Source organism: Antechinus flavipes, chromosome 2 (assembly GCF_016432865.1).
Source record: "Antechinus flavipes isolate AdamAnt ecotype Samford, QLD, Australia chromosome 2, AdamAnt_v2, whole genome shotgun sequence".
NCBI classification, from domain to species: domain Eukaryota; kingdom Metazoa; phylum Chordata; class Mammalia; order Dasyuromorphia; family Dasyuridae; genus Antechinus; species Antechinus flavipes.
The window spans coordinates 355,194,015-355,218,391 of record NC_067399.1 but is presented as its reverse complement, the minus strand read 5'-3'; the positions used below and the strand labels follow the sequence as shown (position 1 = coordinate 355,218,391).

Genomic DNA, 24,377 nt, shown 5'->3' with positions numbered 1-24,377 from the left:
ATAGACAACAGTAAAACTAGTCAATATCAATAAACTGCTATAACTGTAAGTTACAAAGTGACCAATAGTAATTACTAAAAATTTTAAAAGGCAAAGAATAGAGGCAAGAAAAGTATGTTTAAATTATAATGACAAAGATTTAGCTTAAATGTACTGAAGAAATCTTTAATAACAAGGATAGTTCATATTAGATTTACATAAAATCAGGCTGGCTATTGCAAAAGAACATGGAATTCTTTTTCTTATTTAAAAAAAAAAGGGCACACGAAGTTGTATGAAGAAAAAAGAGTGTTTAAACTATGATAAAGATTTAGGCACTGCATTGTTTTTATTTTATCTGTTTTTCACAAGGAAGAGTTCAATCAAATCTGGATTAGGGAAATTGTCAGAAATGAGTACAATAGAAAGATAAAAGGCATCAATAAAAAAGAATTTAAATAATAAAAACAAATTTCCCTTCTACCAAAAAAAAATAAAAATAAAATCATTTTCCAAGAAAAAGGGAACTAAATGAAATAATCTTCTAAAGTCTGAATAAAAACAAGGGATACTCTACTTCTTGGATCTATGGAGAAGGAAGGAATTTATGGCCAAAAAAGAACTAGAGAATATTATGAAATACAAAATGGATAATTTTGGATTTTTTAAAATTATAACTTTTTATTGACAGCACATATGCATGGGTAATTTTTTACAACATTATCCCTTGCACTCACTTCTGTTCCAACTTTTCCCTTCCCTCCCTCCACTCCCTCCACCCTAGATCGCAGGAAGTCTTATACATATTAAATATGTTATAGTATATCCTAGATACAATTATATGTGTGCAGAACCATACAGTTCTCTTGTTGCACAAGAAGATTGGATTCAGAAGGTAAAAATAACCTGGGAAGAAAAACAAAAATGAAATAGTCCACATTCATTTCCCGGTGTTCCTTCTCTGAGCGTAGCTGATTCTGTCCATCATTGATCAACTGGAACTGAATTAGATCTTCTCTTTGTCTAAGATATCCACTTCCATCAGAATACATTCTCATACAGTATTTGTTGTTGATGTGTACAATGATTTCCTGGTTCTGTTCATTTCACTCAGCATCAGTTCATGTAAGTCTTTCCAAATCTCTCTATCCATCTTGCTGGACATTTCTTACAGAATAATAATATTCCATAACATTCATAAACCACAATTTACCCAACCATTCTCCAAATGATGGGCACCCATTTATTTTCCAGTTTCTAGCCACTACAAAAAGGGCTGCCACAAACATTTTGGCACATACAGGTGCCTTTCCCTTCTTTAGTATCTCTTTGGGATATAAGCCCAGTAGTAACACTGCTGGATCAAAGGGTATTGCATAATTTGATGACTTTTTGGGCATAATTCCAAACTGCTCTCCAGAATGTTTGGATCTGTTCACAACTCCACCAACAATGCATCAGTGTCCCAGTTTTCCCGCATCTTCTCCAACATTCATCATTATTTTTTCCTATCATCTTAGCCAATCTGACAGGTGTGTAGTGGTATCTCAGAGATGTCTTAATTTGTATTTCTCTGATCAATAGCGATTTGGAACATCCTTTCATATGATTAGAAATAATTTCAATTTCATCGTCTGAAAATTGTCTGTTCATATCCTCTGACCAAAATGGACAATTTTGATTAAACTTAAAAGGTTTTGTACAAACAAAACCAATGCAATCAAGATTAGAAGGAAAACAAAAAACTGGAGGGAAAATTTTTTTTTACCTCTAAGAGCTCTGATAAAAGCCTCATTTCTATTTTAGAGAATTGACTCAAATTTATGATAGAAGTGACAAATGGTCAAAGGATATGAACAATTTTCAGATGAAAAAATACCATTTCTAGTCATATGAAAACATGCTCTAAATTTCTATTAATTAGAGAAATGAAAATTACAACAACTCTGAGGTGCACTTCTCAGATTGGCTAAGATGGCAGAAGATAATGATAAATGTTGGAGGGGATGTGGGAAACTGAGACACTAATACACTGTTGGTGGAATTGTGAGCTAATCCAACCATTCTGGAGAGCAATTTGGAATAATGCCCAAAGGGCTATCAAACTGTGCATACTCCTTGACCCAGCAGGGTTTGTATCCCAAAGAGATCCTAAAAAAAAGGGAAAGGACCCACATGTGCAAAAATGTTTATAAACAACCCTTTTTGTAATGGCAAGAAACTGGAAAATGAGTGGATGCCCACCAGTTGGGGAATGACAATTATGGTATATAAATGTTACAGAATATTATGTTCTTTAAGAAATGAGCACCAGGATGATTTCAGAAAAGCCTGGAAAGACTGACATTAAGCTGATGCTATGTAAAGTGAGCAGAACCAAGGGAACATTGCATATAACAAGAACAAGATTATGTGATGATCAATTATGATGGACTTGGTTCTTTTCAATAATGAGGTGAATCAGGCCAATTTCAATAGACTTATGATGGAGAGAGCCATCTGTATCTAGAAAAAAGCCTGAATGTGGATCATAATATAGTATTTTCACCTTTTTTGTTGTTGTTTACTTACTTTTTTTCCTCATTTTTATTTCCTTTTTGATCTAATTTTTCTCATGCAGCATAATAAATGTGGAAATATATTTAGAAGAATTGCACATGTTCGACCTATACTGGATCACATGCTATCTAAGGGAGGACATTAGGGGAAAGAAAGGAGAAAAATTTGGAACACAAGATTTTGCAAGGGTGAATGCTGAAAACTATCTTTGCATGTACTTAGAAAATAAAAAGCTATTAAAAAAATTTAACAATAAAGTCTGAATAAAATACAGATAAAATACAAAATAAAATACTTGGTGTGCTTTAATGGAACAAAATGTCAATTACAAATATGAATCCAACTTCTTATATATTTTTAAAAGAGAAAATAAACTCTAACATCAACAGTGGGAAAGGCTAGTATGGTACTAAGAACAATAGATTCCTACCGTTAAAAAGAAGTTACTGATTCTTAAAAAAAGAAAATCAAATCTCTTAATTCTGAAAAGGGGTGAGAGAATCTGAAGACAACGAGTTAAAAATCTCTTTAAATAACCTATCCCAAAATACTAAACATTCCAAATACTCTTTAATCTTTAAAAAAAAAAAATAGCCTACCTGGGCACTAAGTTAGTACTCAGAATGGTGTTATTTCCTATCTGTTCTCATCTCCAAATACTGAATAAACATTTTGGATCATAGATTTATTGTTAAAAGGACTTTAGAACTTGTCTAGTCTAATTCCTTTATTTTTAACTATTAAGAAACTGAGATCTAGAAAATCTAACTGGCTTGTCTAAAGTTTCAAAGATATTAAGGCTTTTTCTTTGACTTCAAATCCAGAATTCTTTTCTAATATATCTTTTTATGTAGCATGATGAGGATTAAAGTGATGAATCCAAATGTGGTGATTCCTCTGTCACTGACAATGATGGAATATATTTTGACAGCTATTTGTAAAGACCTGCAGTCAATGTTATTTTTCTCAACCAATCTCTCTCCAAGATTAATTTGTGTTTATTTTGTGAATATTCTATAGATAAGACCTCTATAGCAGCAGAGAACATGCCAGAAAAACGTTCTTCAGTAGTCACTTCAATCCTTGTAGCAATGAGGTCACAAATTTGGTTTATAAAATTTTTTTTCTACATACATTTTTTTAAACTTATTCTCATTGACTGCTCATTCTCTAATTCATTGCCAAATTCTGATGATTTTATCTTTGTAAGATCTGTCACCTTTTCTTGTATGATAACTGCTATCACTCTGATCCAGGCCCTCAACAATTCATGTATTAGCTATTCTGCAATAGCCTCTAATGAGTCTGCCTATCTCAACTCTCTTCCAATTCATTTCCACACAGCTATGAAAGTAATTTTCCTAAAGCTCAGATTTGACCATGGCACACACCCTATTCAATAAATTTTGGTGGACTCCTATTGAAGAGGGAACCCCGAAACTCTAAAAATCCTTGAAGGAGAAAATCTCCTTCAACTCTGCCTCAGTGAGGGACCCCGCCCAAGGGAAAGCAAACAAGACAGTGTCTTTGTGTTATCTAGCAAAGGAATTCCAATCTTATAGAACTGATGAAATTCACTGAATTCCAGCTCAAGCTGAAACCCAGTTTGGGTGCAGATGGGCCTTGGCAGCTCCCTTTGCTACCAGGACTTTCTGTCCACTGAGAACTACATTTTCAGTGCAAAATTCCTTTTTCCATAGATCTGCCCGTTGGAATAATATTCTTTTCCACTGTTATCCTCTTTTTATCCTCACCTATTTCTCTAACCACCTAACTTTATACCTCTCTGTCAGGATTTCTAACCTTACTTCCCAATTCCCATAATAAACCTCTTTTATCAATCTAGGTTTTGGGGTCTGTAAATTCCTTTACAGAGAATCTCTGTGCCACCAGAAGGGAGTTCCGCAAAACTCCCTACTCTTTATGCTGAATCCCAAGGGGGTGCAGGGGAGCCAAAGCTCTCCATTTGGTTCCCTGAACGCCAAACCTACCATTAGACCTTATCATTTAACTCCCTGACCACCAGAAACTCTAATCTCATTTTGGTTCCTATAGACCTTATTACTATCACCTTCAAGAACAAATATAAAATCTTTTGGTATTCAAAGTCCTTCATAACTTATCTCATTTCCCCCACTAGTGATCCAAAAATAGGGGCCTCCTTGCTGATCTTCATACAAGAGACTCTCAAGACTATGAGTATTTTCACTTGTTCCTCATCCCTGAAATGTTCATCGCCTTCATCTTCACTTCCTCACTTCCCTAGTTTCCTTCTAGTTTGAGATATAACCTTAATTTCTAAAGGAAACCTTTCTTATTCCATCTTCCTTCTGGTAGCTTTAACTTGTTGATTATTTATCCTGCATTTTAACTTGTTTATACATAATTGTTTGCACATTGTCTCCCCAAATAAAGTGTGAGCTCCTTGAGGGCAGGAGCTACTTTTCTCTTTTCTTTGAATCCTCAAGACATAGTCTGTACCCGTCATTTAAATATTTACTGACAGATTTGACATTGATAGAATGTAAAAACAGTCCACTAAGAGTACAGAGATTTTATTTATTTATATGTGAAATGCCAAATACAGGGCACGAACAAGTTCACAACCTCGTTTCTTTGCAAAATAGGAGATAAGCCCATCATGCCAAAAATCAAGGATGCCTAATAGAATGAGAATATCTTGTTCTCTCTTGTCTGCTGAAAACTTAAAAAAAAATGGCACTCATTAGGCTATTCTCTGTGAATAAAAGTTAAATGATACACAAAAATAAAACTATACTGAGATGATATTTGGTTAGGATGACAAGGGAAGGAAAGGAAAGGAAAGGAAGAAAAGTTAGTAATATAGACAAGATATTTAGAACTATTGCTCTAAATCACAAAGGGATTTTAGAACCTTTTATGCTGAGTTTAGGAGAAATAAAATTGGAAAGTCTATTTTCTTTTTTTTTTTTTTCTTTTCAGGTTTTCTCAAATTTTATTCAGAGCAGGCACTTAAAATGGGACATCAGAAGGAAAGCATGTACATCAGAGATATTTTGCCTTCATCTCCACCCAGGAGAAAGAGAGACAGAATGAGGATAACAGAAAAGCAAGAGTATAAGGAACCAAGCCATGGCCTCTAACAGACTATTCCTAACTGGAGTAGGTAATGGAATTACTTTGTGAGACTGTTTCTTGGGATTCCTATCATGTTTGGATATAATTGTGGGAAAGGAAATACAGAGGTGGGGGGAGGAGGGGGCAAGAATAGTGGGTATCCACATGGGTAGAGAAATAGGGATGGAAATATTAAGCCTGGATTTCAGGGTAGCATTCATAGGTCCATGAATGCTAGGTAATAGATGTTGGGGTGTTAGAGATCTCCTGTGGAGTATAACCCTATAAAGCCTATTTTCTGATAAGAGTCATTGTACAGAACATTTTCATCACCTATTGGTATTCTCCCTTTCAGCAGCAACACTAGGGAGTAATCACAACTCAAACAAGTCAATGTTTAGTATTTGTTAGCACCTTTATTAAAAAGAACTGATAGAGCAAAATTCTTGAAGTAATGGCTATAAAGAAGCTTATGGAATCATCTCTACATTTCAATCATTTGTGCTAACTATAGCTCCTCATAATGACAGATAATCAAGTATTCTATCTAATCAACAATTCATGATTTTTTAAAAAAAATTATCAGAACTAAGGAACTCTGCTCATCATGGCATAAATGGAAGACCATGATTAGCAAAGATTCTCTTACTTCATGGCTGAATTAGCAAGAATAAATGACAATAAATACCGTATATACTCGAGTATAAGCCGACCCGAATATAAGCTGAGGCCCCTAATTTTAACCCAAAAATCTGGGGAAACTTATTATATCAGTAGGTTTAGGTAGCGCACCGGTGCCCGCAGAGGAGGAGAGTGGATGCCGGTATATGTATGTAGAGCAGTTGTCAGCATTAGTATATAGTCTGGTTACCAACTGTGATACTATAGGAACAGCCGCATCACCATAGCAACGGCCGGCCCTGTAGTATCACAGTCAGCACTCCTGCTGTATACTACACAGCAGGGGGGCATTCAAAGGGATATTTACACATGTTTTATCTAGTGACTCGAGAATAAGCTGAGGAGGGGATTTTCTGCCCAAAAATTGGGCAGAAAAACTCAGCTTATACTCGAGTATATATGGTACTTATGGATTATTTCAAAGTAATTTTTATCAAAGAAAAAAAAAAGATTAGTTTGTAATATTATCTAATATTTCACCTTAGCTGCTGAGGGTTTTCATGGATGCCAACTACCCAGTAATGATCAGATTTTCCTTTGCAATGCTCTTTGGTATTACATATGGGAGTCCATGTATTGCCAAGTTTTCTGTTTAACATTCGTACGATGCCCTCTGAATCCACATAACAAGGAGAACCTATTTACAAATTAAAAAATAATTTTTTAACAAATGAAATATAGATGTAGCTATTTACTAGGCAATCAATATATACTTAAGAAACAGCTTCATATTAGAAACTAGAAAAATAAAAGAGGCTAAAGAGCTAATGATTAGATTCTTTTTATTTAAAAAGTCACATTTAATTACAGTTATTTTCCTATAATAATGACACACATAATGATATATTTCCTAATATCTATTATATATAACAAAAATAAAAACACAGAGGAAAAAATATAATAGTTTGGTAAAAATTATGCCACCTGCTGGAAGATAATACAATTAATGCTTTAAATTTTGTAAAAAATTTTTTTTTCACAATCATTTTATGAAGTCCAAAGTACAACTAGAGACTAATAAATAATGTAATAGCTCAACAGTTACTGAGAAAGAAATTGAGGCTTACAGAAGTTAAGGTGAATTGCTCACTATCATACATTTAGGAAGCAGCACAAATGGAACCTGGAGTCACACCTCCTGTCTTGAGTTTTTTTTTTTCCATTAAAGTATATGAAATATGAAAACTCTCTTGCTAAAAGTTTAAAACAAAAATAATTTGTATTTAACTAGTACTTTCTTTATAATTGTCACACAGGTAATCTTAGAGAAATTCCCAGAGTCAAACCTTAGAATTGCCTCGATCTCTACCCAGATCTACACTCCTTACATAAAACCCAAAATTATTTCTTCTCACAAAAAATTCTTAAACCCTTGCTATCTGAATTCAATTAGGATCTAATAAACTCTTGTTATAAGCTAAAAGTATACAAATTCAAAGTATCATTAGTTCAACTGGGTGATGTGTGTGTCTGTGTCTGTGTGCGTAGGTGCGTGTGTATATATATATAGTATAGTTTAGTATAGTATAGTATAGGTCTATTCAGAAAGCTAGCCCTGAAACTGACTACACTTCTGCTGAAAGTCCTATAAAACTAACAATTTTTCTTTTTTTTTTGGGGGGGGGGGCATAACTTCATTCATTCATTTATTTATTTATTTTATTAGCTTTTTATTGACAGAACCCATGCCAGGGTAATTTTTTACAACATTATCCCTTGCATTCACTTCTGTTCCGATTTTTCCCCTCCCTCCCTCCACCCCCTCCCCCAGGTGGCAAGCAGTCCTATACATGTTAAATAGGTTATAGTATATCCTAGAAACACTATATGTGTGCAGAACTGAACAGTTCTCTTATTGCACAGGAAAAATTGGATTCAGAAGGTATAAATAACCCAGGAAGAAAAACAAAAATGCAAGCAGTTTACATTCATTTCCTAGTGTTCTTTCTTTGGGTGTAGCTGCTTCTGTCCATCCTTGATCAATTGAAACTGAGTTAGATCTCTTTGTTGAAGAAATCCACTTCCATCAGAATACATCCTCATACAGAATCATTGTTGAGGTATATAATGATCTCCTGGTTCTGCTCATTTCACTTAGCATCAGTTCATGTAAGTCTCACCAATCCTTTCTGTATTAATCCTGCTGGTCATTTCTTACAGAACAATAATATAAAACTAATAATTTTAACCATCATTCTAATGTATGTTGTGTTTCAGCAGTTTCTGAGAACAGGACTTTCAGATTAAAAAAAGTATTGTTCTTCTTTGTATTTTTATTTTTGATTACTGTGAGTCCTCAAAAACTGATTAACTGAATAATCCCTAAGACATTTTTTTTTAATTCATCAAGATGCTGCTTAAGGGAAAAATAGCATTTCAATCAAGTAAGAGTATTAAAATGAAGGAATTTTGGACCAGCAAAGATAAATGAGTAGGAAGCAATAGGACAGCCCAAATCTCTGCCAAAACAAAGACATGCAGAATAACAAACTAAGTAGTGATCTGAAAATCCAAGAAGAAACCAAAGTGGCTCAGGCCTGGTCAGGTAAACAATCTGAAACTTGTAGGAACTAGGAAAAGAGATTTCAGCCAGGAAGACTTGCACAGAATCTTCCAGCAAAGGAAGGTCTTAGACATAGCTTAGCTGGGGGTTGAAACTATATAGCAGGCAAAGAGTAAGAACAAAAGCCAAGAACAGACAGTTCCACAGTTCTGACCCAAAACAGGATCACTGATTCACCCACAAACTTGAAATAAACAACAATAAGCAATCTAGAACAAGATTATACTTCTGTCATTGTACTTGCAGAAATTTCAAGCTAACTGATGGGGCTACAATAATCAGTAGTAAACTGGAGCTTACCATCAAGGACAAGATTTCCTCAACTAAAAGTTATACTTTGGGTAAAAAGTCAACAAAGATGTCTGGAAGAGCTTTCTAAAAATCATATAAAGTAAATGAGATCACCAAAGGAAATAATTAGAAAAGAGAACTCTAGAAAAAAAAAAACCTTGGAAAAATAGCTTATAACAAGAGGTACAAAATCTTACCCAATTAACAATCTATCTGAAAATCAGAATGGATCAAGAATCAGAATGATATAATAAGACAACGAGAAACATATTAAGCCTGGGAAAAAGAAAGAAAATCTCAAGCAGAAGAGTAAAGAGAAATATTAACAGTAAGTATCAGAATCCCAATGTCATCAAGTCACAGAAGTTAAATATGGCAATGCACTTGAGTCTGGATATTATATTCTAACTATCTTTAAAGACAGAAGATGGAGAAGGAAAAGCCACACACTAAAGAAATGGGGAAAAAAAGGAAGGAGAGTTCATATACTCGGGATATGCAAGTAGAAAATTATACAAGTAAGGAGGAAGGGGTAAAAGAATCTCACTTTCATGTAAACTAGTTAAGGAGGGCTTAAAAACTTTGGGCACATGACAGCTAGGTGGCACAGTGGGCAGAGCACCAGCCCTAAAGTCAGGAGGACCTGAGTTCAAATCTGACCTCAGACACTTAATACTTCCTAGTTGTGTGATCCTGGGCAAGTCACTTAACCCCAATTGCCTCAGCAAAATAAACAAACAAAACAAAACAAAACAAAACTTGGGGAGAGAGATACTTTGAACTCAACAAAGAAGTAGGAAAAGGGAAAAGGAGAAGGAGAAATAAGATGGAAGATAGAGTTCAGAGAGTTGGGTTTTATGTAATAATAACCAATACAAACTCCAATCTTGGAAGGTGGAACAATAAGGGGTTTTTAAAATGAAAGAAAGGATAAGAATCTATGTAAATATAAATGAGAAGAGAACAGGGGTAGATTTTAGCAAGCACAGATCACTGGCACTAACTATAGTAGTACTAACCTCACTATCGTCTTCATCTTAGTAAAGAAGGTAACCGGAAACAAAGAGAAGGAAAAGTATAACCAAATTAGATGCAAGGAAATAAATAATGATAATAAATGTGAACATAAATAGAATAATAGCAGGAAGGATTAGAAAGTAAAAACTAACAATATATTCTTTATAAGAAAAAAACTTAAAACATTAAGTTCATATAAAGTTCAAATAAAAGACTAGAGCAAATGTATTATGCTTCAACTTAACTTGAAAAAAAAATAGCAATCATGATAACAAATAAGGAAAAAGCAAAAAGTGACTTGGATAAAAGAAAAAAAAAAGGAAAATTATTATGCTGCCAAGTATCATACACACTGCATTAATACTAATATTGTATCTACACACATACCACACAACAGAATGGCAAAATATTTTTTGTTTCTTTGCTAATTAGTTTATTTTCCCTGATTACATTTGAAACAAAAAAAATTTTTTACATGTTTCAAAACTTTAAGTTCTAGATTATCTCCCTTATCCCCACACACAATTATGAGGTTATGTAAAACATTTACATAAAAGTCAAATTGTCAAAAAAAAAAGATCTCCTACTCCAATAAAAATAAAAACCCTGAAGAAAAAATGATTTTTAAAAAAAAGGGTGAGAAAGAAAGAAAATGCTTCAATCTGTATTCAGATACAATCAGTTCCTTCTCTGAGAATGGATAAGATTCTTCATCATAAGTCCTTCAGAATAGTCATGGATGACTGTACTACTAAGAATAGCAAAGTCATTTACAGATGATCATCCCAGAATATTGCTATTACTTTGTATACTGTACATTTCATTTTGCTTGAGTTCATGAAGGGCTTTTCAAGGTTTTTTTGCTTCCTGGGAGCATACTGTTTATCATTTCCCATAGAAGATGGGAAAGCACTAAGGGCAGGATGCATCTGATATTGGACTTGTAGGTGGATTGGACGGATCCCCAACACCACTAGCCGCTCAAATAGGGACTGAGACAAGCCTGCTTTTGCAGCTTTCTTGCACATGACTACAGGCCCCAGCTGGCAATGATCTCCTACTAGGATCAGCTGTTTGGCTCCAAGAACAACTGGTACCATACACTCTGGTTCAGTAGCCTGAGTGCTTTCATCAATTAAAGTGGATCGGAACTGCATCTTGGCAAGCCTTGGATCACCTGCTCCCACACACGTGCAGCAGATCACATCTGCATTCATGAGCAGTTCTCGCTCAGCTGTGCGTTTCAATGCTCGGTAACGCTTTTCATCAGCATATGAAAGTTCACCTGTTTCATCTTTCAGTTGTTGTAGCTTCTGGAGTTCAGGCATACTATCCATATTCCTGATCTGGTTGTGCAGTGCCAAAAAAGATACAGGAGAATCAATTGCTTCCCGGCTTTTAGCACAAAGACGAACAACTTTCAGTCCAGTCTGATGAATCTTCTCAGTCAACTGGATCCACAGCTATATTGCTTGGAGCACAAACTAGCACAGGCCCATTGCCTTGTCTAGCCAAATGGTAGACAATTGTAGCTGATGTGACAGTCTTTCCTGTACCAGGTGGTCCCTGGATGAGGCTCAAAGGTCGTTGCAAAACAGTCTTTACTGCATATACCTGAGAATGATTGAGGTCAGGGAGTCCTTGTGCTGTAAAACGTTTTGGCAGCTGGCATTTAATAATCACATCCTCTACTTCATGACCCAACAGTTTGTGGTAAATGTAGCCAGAGACTGAGGTTTCATCCACAGCAAACGTTTTTAATGCACTCTGCATCCTGTCAAATGAAGTGGACTTCCATACAAAATCCACTTGGAAGTTATAAGTAACTTCTACAGGGGCTCCAACACTACTCCTCAATTCAATTGCAATTTCATCTCCATAATTATCTGGAACTTTAATGACATGGCCAATTCCTTTCCACAATGGGGCGAGGTCACCTTTATAGCGAAGCTGAATCTACATCAAATCTCAGTATCTTCAGTTGGCTCCCAGGCAGTATCACCACCATGGAACACAGCAACAATGGAACAGATCTCACTGTCGGCTTCATCTCCTCGGCTGCAGCTGTTATCTTATTTGGGTCCAACTTTGTTCCAGTTAAAAAATTTGATACTGGAGATGGAATGTTTCTTCAGTGGATTCTCTGTGCTGCCATATGGACAGTTTCCTTAGTGGTCAATGTGTTATCACAGTTTATTGAGCTATTCCCCAAGTGATGGGCATTCCCTTCATTTCAAGTTTTTTTTTTTTTGCCCTGAGAGCTACTATGAATACTTTTTGCATATTCTTTTTTTTCCCCGAATCAATCTGGGTATTCATGTCAAGTATTTGTGTTGTTAGGTCAAAGGATATATGTGAATTTATAGTCCTTTGGGCCCAGGTCATATCTTTTGATCATTTATCAACTGGGGCATGGCTCTTATTTTTTCATAATTTTAACTCCGTTCCCTCTGTTTGAGAAATGAGGCTTTATCAGAGAAACGTGCTTCCAAATTCTTTTTACAATTGTTATTGCTAACTATATTTTCTCTCATTTATTCTTTATTTTCACCATGTCTCTCCTCAAAAGTGTTTTGATATTGACCACTCCTTCCCCCAACATGCCCTCTCTTTTATCATCCTTTCTTGCTTCCCACATTTCATTTCTCTCTTATTTTCCTGCAGGATAAGATAGATTTCTATACCCCTATTGAAGATGTATATGCTATTTTCTTTGAGTCAATTCTGATGGGAGTAAGGTTCACTTTTTCCCCCTCGCTTCTCCCTCTTCCTCCCTCTTCCTCCCCACAGCAAAAGCTTTTTCTTGCCTCTTTTTTTTTAATGGCAGATAATGGTAAAATCTTAAAGATTTTAAAGAAAAAGTTAAACTAGTTACTAGAATGGAAAATAAAACCAAAAGGTAGGGACTTCAAAGTACCCCTTTCAGACATAAACAAATATAATCTAAAAAAAAGAAAAAAGAAAAAAGAAAGAAATCAAGGTCCTAAAAAGAATTTTAAAGTTAAGTATGCTAGTTTTCTAGTTTCTCTATAGAATGGAAATGAAAGTAAAATATATAATTTTCAATGGTATCTAGCATCTTTACAAAAACTATGTATTACAGCATAAAAAATTCACAAAGATGGACAGAAAAACAGAAATATTTAAATTTTTACTTGGCCACAATGCAATAAAAATGGTAGTTGGTTAAGGAATAGTGAAAGAAAGATTTAACGATTAATTAAAGGAGACTTTCAGCAATAGTGGCTTTCTGATTAGGAGACAGATCATACATCTCCTATATATCAATCCAGAAAAATCATGAAGTTTAAGTTTACATCAAACTGAATAAAAATTAAGAAATTTAATGAAAAAGCAAAGTAAATAATTTATTACATCCTAGAAATGCACAAAAGATCAATCAGAAGCCCAAGAGCAAAAGCAAAAAGGCTACCAGCAAATCAGTGCTAACAAAACATAATATCCCAGCATGATTAGAGGTGGACCAAGAACATATGTACCTTGCAAATGTCTATGCCAAGAGGATACAAGAATAAAAAGCTCCTCCAACAAAGTAAAAGGATGAGAAAGTTGAAAACTCCAGGATACAACAGAAGGCAGCATGTAGCAATTTGCAAGATTTTACAGCACTTCAATAGTGCTGTATCCGACAGCACACTGGATAGATAGGCTTGGAGGTCTTTGAGGTCTGATCTGAGAAAACAGAGAGAACCTTAAAGATTCAATGCTCTGAACCTTGGTGGCATAGGAAGTGATTAATCCTGAGAGGTACCTCAGTTTAGAACCCAGACAATTGGGGAGACTTAAAAGGCCAACCATCCAACCCAAAATTGCAGCAAAGACCCTTGGACTATCATAAAGTCCCAGTTCAAGAACTAAAGCTAAAAAGATGAGAAAAACACAGAAAACTCTGTCTAGCATTTAAAAAATGTGTCTAGATATCTCAAGTAAAGAACAAGTAATCTAGCAACAATTGCAAGGAGAAACTTAAACGAAAAGATGAGATTTCCCACATGAATTATATGAATGCTAAAACATTAAGCAAGAGATAAAAAATAAAACAAAAAATCTCAAGGAAAAGGAAAAGGGAAAGGAAAAGAAAAGGAATGAGCATTTATATAATCAGCCACAAAGGTATCCAGTTTTACAAATATTATCTTATTTGATTCTTATATCATAACAGCCCTGTAAAATAGGTACTATTATTATTGCTCATTTTACAGTTGAAGAAATTGAGGCAATTAGAGGTAATGACTTGTTGAGGTTCATACAGTAAGTGTCTGAGGCTGAATATGAATTCAGGCATTCTTCACTTTAGACTAAGCCCAGCAATGTACCACCAATTAATTAGGGAAGAAACTAGAAGAATAATAAAAAGCTTAGAAGAAAGTATGGCAAACCTACCCAAAAGATGAATTTCCTGAAAAGTAGAATAGAAACCAATGTTTTCAAGAAATAGAACAAAATCAAAAGACTAAAAAAAAATATTATAAGTGATATTTCCTAAAAGAAAAATTTAAAAGTTCAAGGTGAAATAATTTAAGAATCATTGGTCTACCTGAAAATAATGACCTGATAAAACATGGACACTATGTTTCAAGAAATCATTAAAGAAAATTCTCCAATTCTATTTGAACCAGAGGGCAAATTAAAGATAAAAGGAATTTATTAGTTGCTTCTTGAAAGGCAGTCCAAAAGGAAAAGTCTCATATCATAGCCCAAACCCAAAGCTCCTACATCAAAGAAAAAATACTACAAGCATTCAAAAAATCAGTTTACCAAAGTCACAATCACACAGACCTGCAACTTAGTCTATTATAAACAAGGGCTGTTTTTAGAATAAAATATTCAAAAAAGCAAAAGATACAGGCCTAAAATGAAGAATAACTTAACTGTAATACTAACTATAATCCTACAGAGAGAAAAACAACAACAAACCTTTAATGGAACAGAGCATTTCATTTCAAAGCATTTCTGAAAAAAAAGACAAACCTACACAAGAACTATGAAATAAAAATATAAAATCCAGAGAAACCCAGAAAAGTATATATATTTATGCGATGAGAAGGAGCTGTATGGGAGAAACAACTAGGATTAGTAAGGGGAAAAGGAGAGTGGTGGTATTTAAGAGGAAGAATAAGAAATAAGCAAAACAAATTTCCAAATTATAAATAGATGATTAAAAATGGAAAAAAGAGTTAGAATCTAAGTGTCTTAGATAACTTCTTAGACAACCGGGGAATGGCGTGGGGCATATGAATGACTATATTATAATGTCATAAGAGATGAAAGACAATTTCAGAGATTCTTATTGTGAACTGACACAGAGTAGAATAAGATGGACCAGAAAAACAATTTATAAAAGGACAGCAACATTGTAAAGAAAATTAATTTTGAAAGATTTAACAATTCTGATCAATGTAATAATTAACCTTGTCCCAAGAAGAACTATGATAAAGGTGAAAGAGTTGATCAACACAAAAAGAAGAAAAGAGATATGTATTTTTATAAATAGTCAATGTGGATTGATTTTACTTTACTATGCACATTTGTTACAAAGGTCTTTAAAAATTTCTCTCAATTTTTGATCGGATGTGTGGATTAATAAATTAGTGATTTAAAGAAGGAGGAAAGCCAAAGTACTAGTACCAAAAGAGAAAAATGAGCAATCATAACAAGTGAAGAATAAAGAAAACTATTAGAAACTATTTTGCCTAACTAAAAATAAAATCAAGAGCTAAAATAAATGGTTACATAATTATAAAAATGCCTAGATTACTGTAACAAGAAATAGATAATATAAATAACAATTTCAGAAAAATAAACTCAACAAGGCATAAATGAAACTACCAGAGTAGTTCTAATATTAATTCTAATATTAAATAAACCATTCTAATATTTAAAAAATTGATAGCAAAATTAGAAAAAGATGGGATTTAACCAAATTCCTTCTATGATAGGAACATGACAGAAACGAGGGAGAGTCAAAACAGAGAAAAGCAAGAATATAGAACAGAAAAACATAGGAAATAGAATCGATAATGAACATCAACATAAAAATTTAAAATAAAGTATTAATAAAGAGACTACAACAATCTACCACAAAGATCACATAATATATCCAAGCTGGATTTAAACTAGGAATACAGCAAATTAAAAAGCCTTTGTACAAATAAAACTAATGCAAACAAGATTAGAAGGGAAGCAACAAACTGGGAAAACATTTTCACAGTTAAAGGTTCTGATAAAGGCCTCATTTCCAAAATATATAGAGAACTGACTCAAATTTATAAGAAATCAAGCCATTCTCCAATTGATAAATGGTCAAAGGATATGAACAGACAATTTTCAGAGGATGAGATTGAAACTATTACCACTCATATGAAAGAGTGTTCCAAATCATTATTGATCAGAGAAATGCAAATTAAGACAACTCTGAGATACCACTACACACCTGTCAGATTGGCTAAGATGACAGGAAAAAATAATGATGAATGTTGCAGGGGATGCGGGAAAACTGGGACACTAATGCATTGTTGGTGGAGTTGTGAACGAATCCAACCATTCTGGAGAGCAATCTGGAATTATGCCCAAAAAATTATCAAATTGTGCATACCCTTTGATCCAGCAGTGTTTCTATTGGGCTTATATCCCAAAGAAATACTAAAGAAGGGAAAGGGACCTATATGTGCCAAAATGTTTGTAGCAGCCCTATTTGTAGCGGCTAGAAACTGGAAAATGAATGGATGCCCATCAATTGGAGCATGGCTGGGTAAATTGTGGTATATGAATGTTATGGAATATTATTGTTCTGTAAGAAATGACCAGCAGGATGAATACAGAGAGGACTGGCGAGACTTACATGAACTGATGCTAAGTGAAATGAGCAGAACCAGGAGATCATTATACACTTCGACAACGATATTGTATGAGGACATATTTTGATGGAAGTGGATTTCTTTGACAAAGAGACCTGAGTTTCAATTGATAAATGACGGACAAAAGCAGCTACACCCAAAGAAAGAACACTGGGAAACGAATGTAAACTATCTGCATTTTTGTTTTTCTTCCCGAATTATTTATACCTTCTGAATCCAATTCTCCCTACGCAACAAGAGAACTGTTCGGTTCTGCAAACATATATTGTATCTAGGATATACTGCAACATATCCAACATATAAAGGACTGCTTGCCATCTAGGGGAGGGGGTGGAGGGAGGGAGGGGGAAAAAAAATCGGAACAGAAACGAGTGTCAATATAATGTAATTATTAAATAAAAAATTAAAAAAATAAATAAATAAATAAATAAAAATATGCAAGCAAAAATAAAAAAAAAAAACTAGGAATACAGGAATAATACAATATTAAACTATACACATAATAGACCATATTAATAACAACAAAAATAATGATTATATCAATAGATGCAGAAAAAAACTTTTGAAAAAATGCAACATTTACTTCCACTAAATATACTGGAAAATTATTTTTCTTAATATAATAAGTGGTATCCATTTAAAATCCAGAACCAGCATTTTAAAAATTAGGGATAACTTGGAGTCCTCTCCAATAAAATAAGGGTAATGTAAAAATAATCATTATCACAATAATTATTTGATATATCGCTAGAAATGTTAGCTTTATACATAGGAATTATATAAAAACACAATTATAAAAACTTTTAAAAGAAATACATAAATAATGGGAGAAATATTAATTAATCATGGGTAGACAGAGACCTAAACTAATTTGTTTACTCAATGCCATTATTTATCAAACTGCCAAAAAACTAAAAGTGCTAAAAAATAATAATAATAAAATAGTTCAAGAAAAACTGGAAAGCAATCAGGCAGAATTTAGGCTTAAATCAAGACCTCCCATCACATAACAAAACAAATTGCAAATGGACACATAACTTCAATATATAAAATGTCATAAACAAATTGGAGCAAGGAAAAACTACCTTTCAGATCTACTGATAGGAGAACTGTTCATGACCCCACAAGAGGAAAGAGGGAAGGAAATGAATAATCATTTATAAAATACCTATTGTGTACCCTCAGGAATTGTACTAAGCATTTTTTGATAAATATTAACTCATTTGATTCTCACAACAACCCTGAAAATGAATTATTTAGTTCCATTTATAGTTGAGGAAACTGAGGCAAACAGAGGTTACTTTCTCAGAATTAGAGAGAGAGTAAGTGAGGCTTAACTGGAAACTCAGGTCTTCCTAACTCTAGGTCTAGGCTTGAAGCTACCTCAACAAGTGACAGAGAGGTTTATAGAAAATAAATGGGGGATTTGATTATATAAAATTTTAAAAATATAAACAAAACTAAAAAAGCTAAAATTTCAAAAGAAACAGTTAACCGGAAAAAAATCTTTATAAAGTATTTTCAAGTGAAGGCCTTATTTCTGATGAATAAGAACCAATTAATAACTGATAAATGGTCAAGGGCTATGAATAGGCACTTTTTAAAGGAAAAACTTCAAGGTATCAAGTCTTATGAAAAAAAGAAATGCAAATTAAACTTAGTGTTTGACTTCACATCTATCAGATTAGCAAAAATGAAAAATGTTGGTGAGGACATGGGAAAATGGGCACATTAATGTGCCTCTGTCAAAATTGTGAATTAGTCCAATTATTCTGGAAAGCAATTAGAATTATATCTCAAAAGTTACTAAACTGTGTATCTCCCTTGACCTTGTGATTCCTCTATTAATTCTATACTTCAAAGAGATTACTGAAAAAGAAAAAGTAATTATATATAAAAAACATTTATAGCAGTCTTTTTGTAGGGCTGCAAAGGACTATAAACCATGGGGTGCTTATATATTAGGCTAAACAAATTATGATATAATCATGTAAAACATTGTTAAAAAACAATTATGAAAGCTTTATGTAATCAATTTAACAACAAATCACAATTCCTAAGGAATGATGATAGACATGTTATCCAAAATAAGCTGATGGAATTAAGATGCAGAATAAGACATGCATTTTTGAACATAGCTAAAATAGGAATTTCCTTTGCTTGATTATATATATTTGCTAGAAGTGTTTTATTTATTTATTTTTTCTGAAATGAAACATGGAGAGGGTTGAAGAGAGAGAAAATTCATGCTTGTTAATTGAAAAAGTAAAATAAAGGGCAGTTAAAATGGTTAATTAATTATGGTATTTTAAAATAATAGAATATTATTGTACCATAAGGAATAATAAAAGGGAGTATTTTAGAAAAACCTAGAAGCCCTATATGAACAATTGCAAAGTGAAATAAAAAAAAGAACAATTTATACTAATTGGCATCATCTTTTCCATGAAACCTTTCCTAATCTCAATTGCTAGTACCTTCCCTCACAAATACATTTGCATTTGCTAACTTTATATTTATATAGCACATATTTTATATGTTTGTTGTCTATCCCATTAAAAGGTAAGCAAGTAGAGAGTATTTCATTCTTTTTAGTTTTATAGCCAACTGTATGTGGCAATATTAGTGCTTAAGAAATAATTTGATTTATTTAACTGATGAAAATTTTGGAAGCCTTCAGAATTCCTGATCAATGCAGAGAACAATTATGATTCAAGGGGACTGATAAAGCATGCCATCCCATTCCCCAAAGAGAAGTAAAGAACTCAAGATGTAGAATGATAATAACTATCATTTTTTATATAGTATTTTTAAGATTTGCAGAGTACTTCACAAATCTCATTTTATTCTCACAATAACCTCGGGAAATAGATTATGTAATGATTCTCATTGTACAGATGAGGAAACTGAAACAGACAGGTTAAATGACTTGCCCAGGGTCAATATCTAGCTAGTCAGTATCTGAGGTTGGAGTTATACTCAGGTCTTCTTTATTCCAAGTCCACTGATATTTCTGAATATGAATAACATGGGAATTTGTTTTGCTTTGGTAATATCTATTTATATAAGGGCTTTGTCATTCTATTTTCTCTTCCATGTTGGGGGCTGACAGATGCTGGAAAGAAGAAAAAATAAATGCTTGACATTTGACAATAAAAGGTCAAGGAAAATTCAGTAAATTTATCTTGCCTTCAGCTGAAAACCCCACCCAGGTGAGATAAGACTTCCTTGTAAGAGGAAGAGGGTCTCCATGCAAAATCTGCTTTTTCCTTTTCCCCAACTCAAGCAGTTGTATTCCAAGGCATTGATCTCCATCAAATCCAGTACCTGTCAAGAAAAACTACACATTACAATTACACATCAAAGATTATCATACCATAACAAATAATCAAAATAGTTATTTGTGACACAGTTTCATGCTTTGAGTAATTCTTATAACAATAACATTTAAGATTCATATCAGGTTTGTTATCTAGTATCAAACCCATATGACACTATTTAGTCCTTAATCATTAGACTATATATCAAATTCACATATAAAATATACATATAGCATATCAAATATATTACAACTGTGATTTTTACAAAGTATATGACAAGATGTTTTTATGTTTCTTCATTTCTGCAACCCACATCAAATAATACTTACAAGTATCCAATATGTTCAAAGCAGCTCACTAATCAACTTTAACAAACAAAATCCCAAACCTCAAACACTATATATTAAGAAAAGATCACATCTATTATAGGAAGTGCAAAAAACTTTCTTCATTAAGTTTTATGAATGTTTGACTTCCTATACTAGATACTGATTTTTGGTATGCTAATTTATAACAGAGGTATCAAACACGCATTCCGTAACATTCCCAAGTATGGCTTGAACCAGATTAAAACACAACTAGGAAATATTTAATAAAATAAATCAAAACAACAAAACATAGATAATATTATATTTTAAAACTAAGTTGATATGTGATCTTCAAAAATCTTTATCTATGGTTTAGTGATCTCCTTTTTTGAGTTTGACAATACTGGTTGACAATACTTAAATTTCCATTTTTTACTTAACAAAATACAAACTGAAAAAAGACACAAAATCCCAACATGGAATGCTTTTGCTAATTCTAATAACCCTAAAATTAGAGTGTACTTTCACTGCTGATAGTGAATATAAAAATAGGTTCTTTAGTAACAGTCTAAAATTCCAGTTCCCTCTATTCAAAGATTATTGTGGGAGTAAAGAAAACAGAAAAAAATTGTACTACATACAATGACTACAACAATGTAAATCAAGTAAATAAGAGACAATTATAATATGTCAAAATAAAATGTATCAATATTTTTCTAATAATCTTTTAAAATGAATAAAGATAAAAGAACAGTGAAATAAAGATAAAAGCAAAAAGAAAATGTTTAGTTTCTTTGGTATTTAATACCACACAACAGAGAAAGTATAAAAAAGGTAAAAAAAAAAAAAAAAAAAAAAATAGCTACCTCTGTGGAAAGCAATCAAAAGTTGCTCTCCATGTCCAGCCATTGACACAATAGGGCCAGGAAGACTGAAGACCTCTTTCTGAACACCTCCTATAGAAAAGATACGAAGGAGCAAAGCACTGGTGGCAGAAGCAGCCCATCCTTGACCAAGACAAATCGCTTTAATATCCTCATTTGGTGGCATATCTACTGTCCACTCTTTACTTGAATCCCATGAACTAAAATGCAAGCAATGAAGCTTGCTTAAAATTGGAAGAGAAAAAAGAATAAAGAAATGTTTAAAACCTTCATATTCCATTTAAACAGATGGTTGCTACATAAAATCCCCAAATAGACAAGCGTTTGCTTGCTATAAATCAAACTAAAAATTCAGTGGCTAATGCATATGAATCTACATAAATAAATACATATAGTCTTCATTGATGTTTTTTTAAACTAAAAATCTTGATATGATTCAGTCATTATATCTTTATGGAAAGAGAAAACATTTTCTAAAATTATTTCAAGAATTTTAAAATAATTTAAAAATTGTATTTAAGAACTACTAAGTTAAAAGTAAATTAGCTCAAAGAATTTTAATAGGTTGCTGGAGGACAATGTAATACAAGAGTTAATAAAGCATAAATGTATATATTTGTTCACAGTATAAATTCTTCATTTATTAACTTTACCTTGCAAGTTCTGTGGTACTCTCACAGGCAAACAAAACAGCTTCATGGGAAAGATCTGCTATTGTGTAATTCAAAGTGTTTGACAAATGTGTTGCATGATGTATGGATGTATCATGAAATTCCACATCTATAGCACTGTCTTGATCATCATTATAGCATCGAATAATTCCAATAGAATTCCAAACCTGCAAAAAGATCATTAAGATTAAATTATCAGTCTTAATGAAACATAAGTATCTAAAATCAGCTAGCTATTCTAACTATTCTAATTATTTCACAATTAACTGAAAGATATAGAAATTATTTCAATGTGTGTACTTTGGAGACTCAATTACAAGCTGTTTTATAATAAAGTATCTTCCATACATGTATCAAATTTCAAACTTTGTTCTGAACCACAATACTGTAAAAACACTAAAGGCTTGCAGGTGCCCAATCTGTCCCCCAGATCCTTGAAATAAGACAACATTTAATATCCAAGAAAGCATCAATGAGATCAGTATAGATCTTTGCTCCAAAAGTATGGAAAGCTCCAGAGTCAAGGTTTCAGATCAAATCTGAAGTCAGAACAAAAGCTGGAATAATGAACAATGAAAAAAGAATTCCACTCTAATGAATTAACACCAACATAGAAACAATGATGTTCAAGGAACAAATGTAAAAGAAAAGAATGACTCCAAAACATCTACAAGCAATGCCTCAAAGTAAAACAAAGCTTGGGCACAAACTCAACTAAAATTCCTGGAAGACATGAAGCAAGAGGTTTTTTGCTTTTATTTTAAAGAGTTATAAATTTTTTTTAAATAAAGAAATGGAAGTTCTTGAGTAAAAAAAAAAAAAATGGAAAAGAAATGAGAGTTATGGAAGAAAGAATTAGAAAGGGAATTAATAGCTTGACATGAGTTACAAAATCTTGCCCAAACATCAAACTCCTTGAAACTTAAAACGGATCAAATAGAAGCTTATAATTTTGGAAGAAAACAAGAAAGACTAAAATAGGGAAAACCAGAAATACTCTATAAGCTTCAGTAGACGCCAGACAAATCAAGCATTAGTGATGTAAGAGGAATCTGTGTCCTGGATCTTTATGGGGTTGGGCCTGCATTGGAAAAACTCTGAATCTCAACCCCTCCAGGTCTCTGGAAGCATTCCCACACTCCTACCTGGTTCCCAAAGGAAACTCCCACCTCCAAATCATCTGGAAATCACTTTGGTTTGGGAAACAATCACTACCTTTATTGATTTAGACATTAGCCCCTCCTTTGCTCCCTAGCCCCATGCCATAGAAATCTAAATAAAATAAAATCTCTGTACCCCAACCTTCGCTAATTTCCTAACCAAGAACTAGCCCACTGAGACTCCTCAGTGAAATTAAACCCATTTTTTGCCAAAACCTCGCTTGGAGATTGGGACTGTGAATTCGTTTTCAAAACCTGCGATAACCGGCCTAAGGACCACATTGCTGTTAGGGTATCACACCCCTAAACACTAGGATAAAAGATTACTACCAAAGGCTGCTAAGTTCTTACTGCCTCCAGCAGCACCAGCCACTCCCTCACCCCAAACCCTCATCTTCCAAGACCCTTAGAGCAACATCATTGCAATACCAGGTAAACAAGCAAGGTCTGCAGCCCCTCACAAGAACTCTTTCACCCTTTCACCCTGAGAACATAGGTGAAATTTAAAAGAAAGGGAAAAGATCTCCTATCTTCCTCACCCCCCCAAAAGAGATAAGCCAAAAAAAAAAACTAGAAGAGGGGGAAGAGGAGGAAGAAGATGAATGGGACTGATTGGATGAAGTATTTCTCAATATTGAATCACATGTTCTGTTTCCAGAACTCTGGAGGAATGAACTTTGAACCTAAGATACAGGAAGTTGCAGGAAGTGACATGACCTGAAGGAGACAGCCAGCATTAGTGATCACTGGTCAAGGATGGTTATGTCCTTTTGGTCTACCAATGAGACGGCTCCAGTCCTTTGCCTTTTAAAACCTAGACAAGCCGGAAGCAGATCAGGCTCCAGGTGCACATGGTAGGAGTTGGGGTGGCTCCCAGGCAGGGATTAAATAAATGTTTTCTCTTTGTACCTGATGATGTCTCCAATTAGTTCATTGGATTGGGAAGGGGATCTTGCACCCGTCCTGT

The 24,377-nt window shown here is 33.6% G+C and overlaps 1 protein-coding gene across 1 annotated transcript in view; it reads right to left on the bottom strand.

Moving 5' to 3' along the window:
- WDHD1 (WD repeat and HMG-box DNA binding protein 1) overlaps window positions 1-24,377 on the bottom strand; it is a 102,374-nt gene that overhangs the window by 34,854 nt on the left and 43,143 nt on the right. Inside the window, exons 13-16 of the mRNA XM_051978092.1 lie at window positions 22,233-22,417; window positions 21,562-21,803; window positions 20,257-20,394; window positions 6,799-6,955 (exon numbers count right to left, since the gene is read on the bottom strand). Coding sequence (XP_051834052.1) covers window positions 6,799-6,955; window positions 20,257-20,394; window positions 21,562-21,803; window positions 22,233-22,417 — 722 coding nt within the window. The remainder of the gene's footprint in view (window positions 1-6,798; window positions 6,956-20,256; window positions 20,395-21,561; window positions 21,804-22,232; window positions 22,418-24,377) is intronic.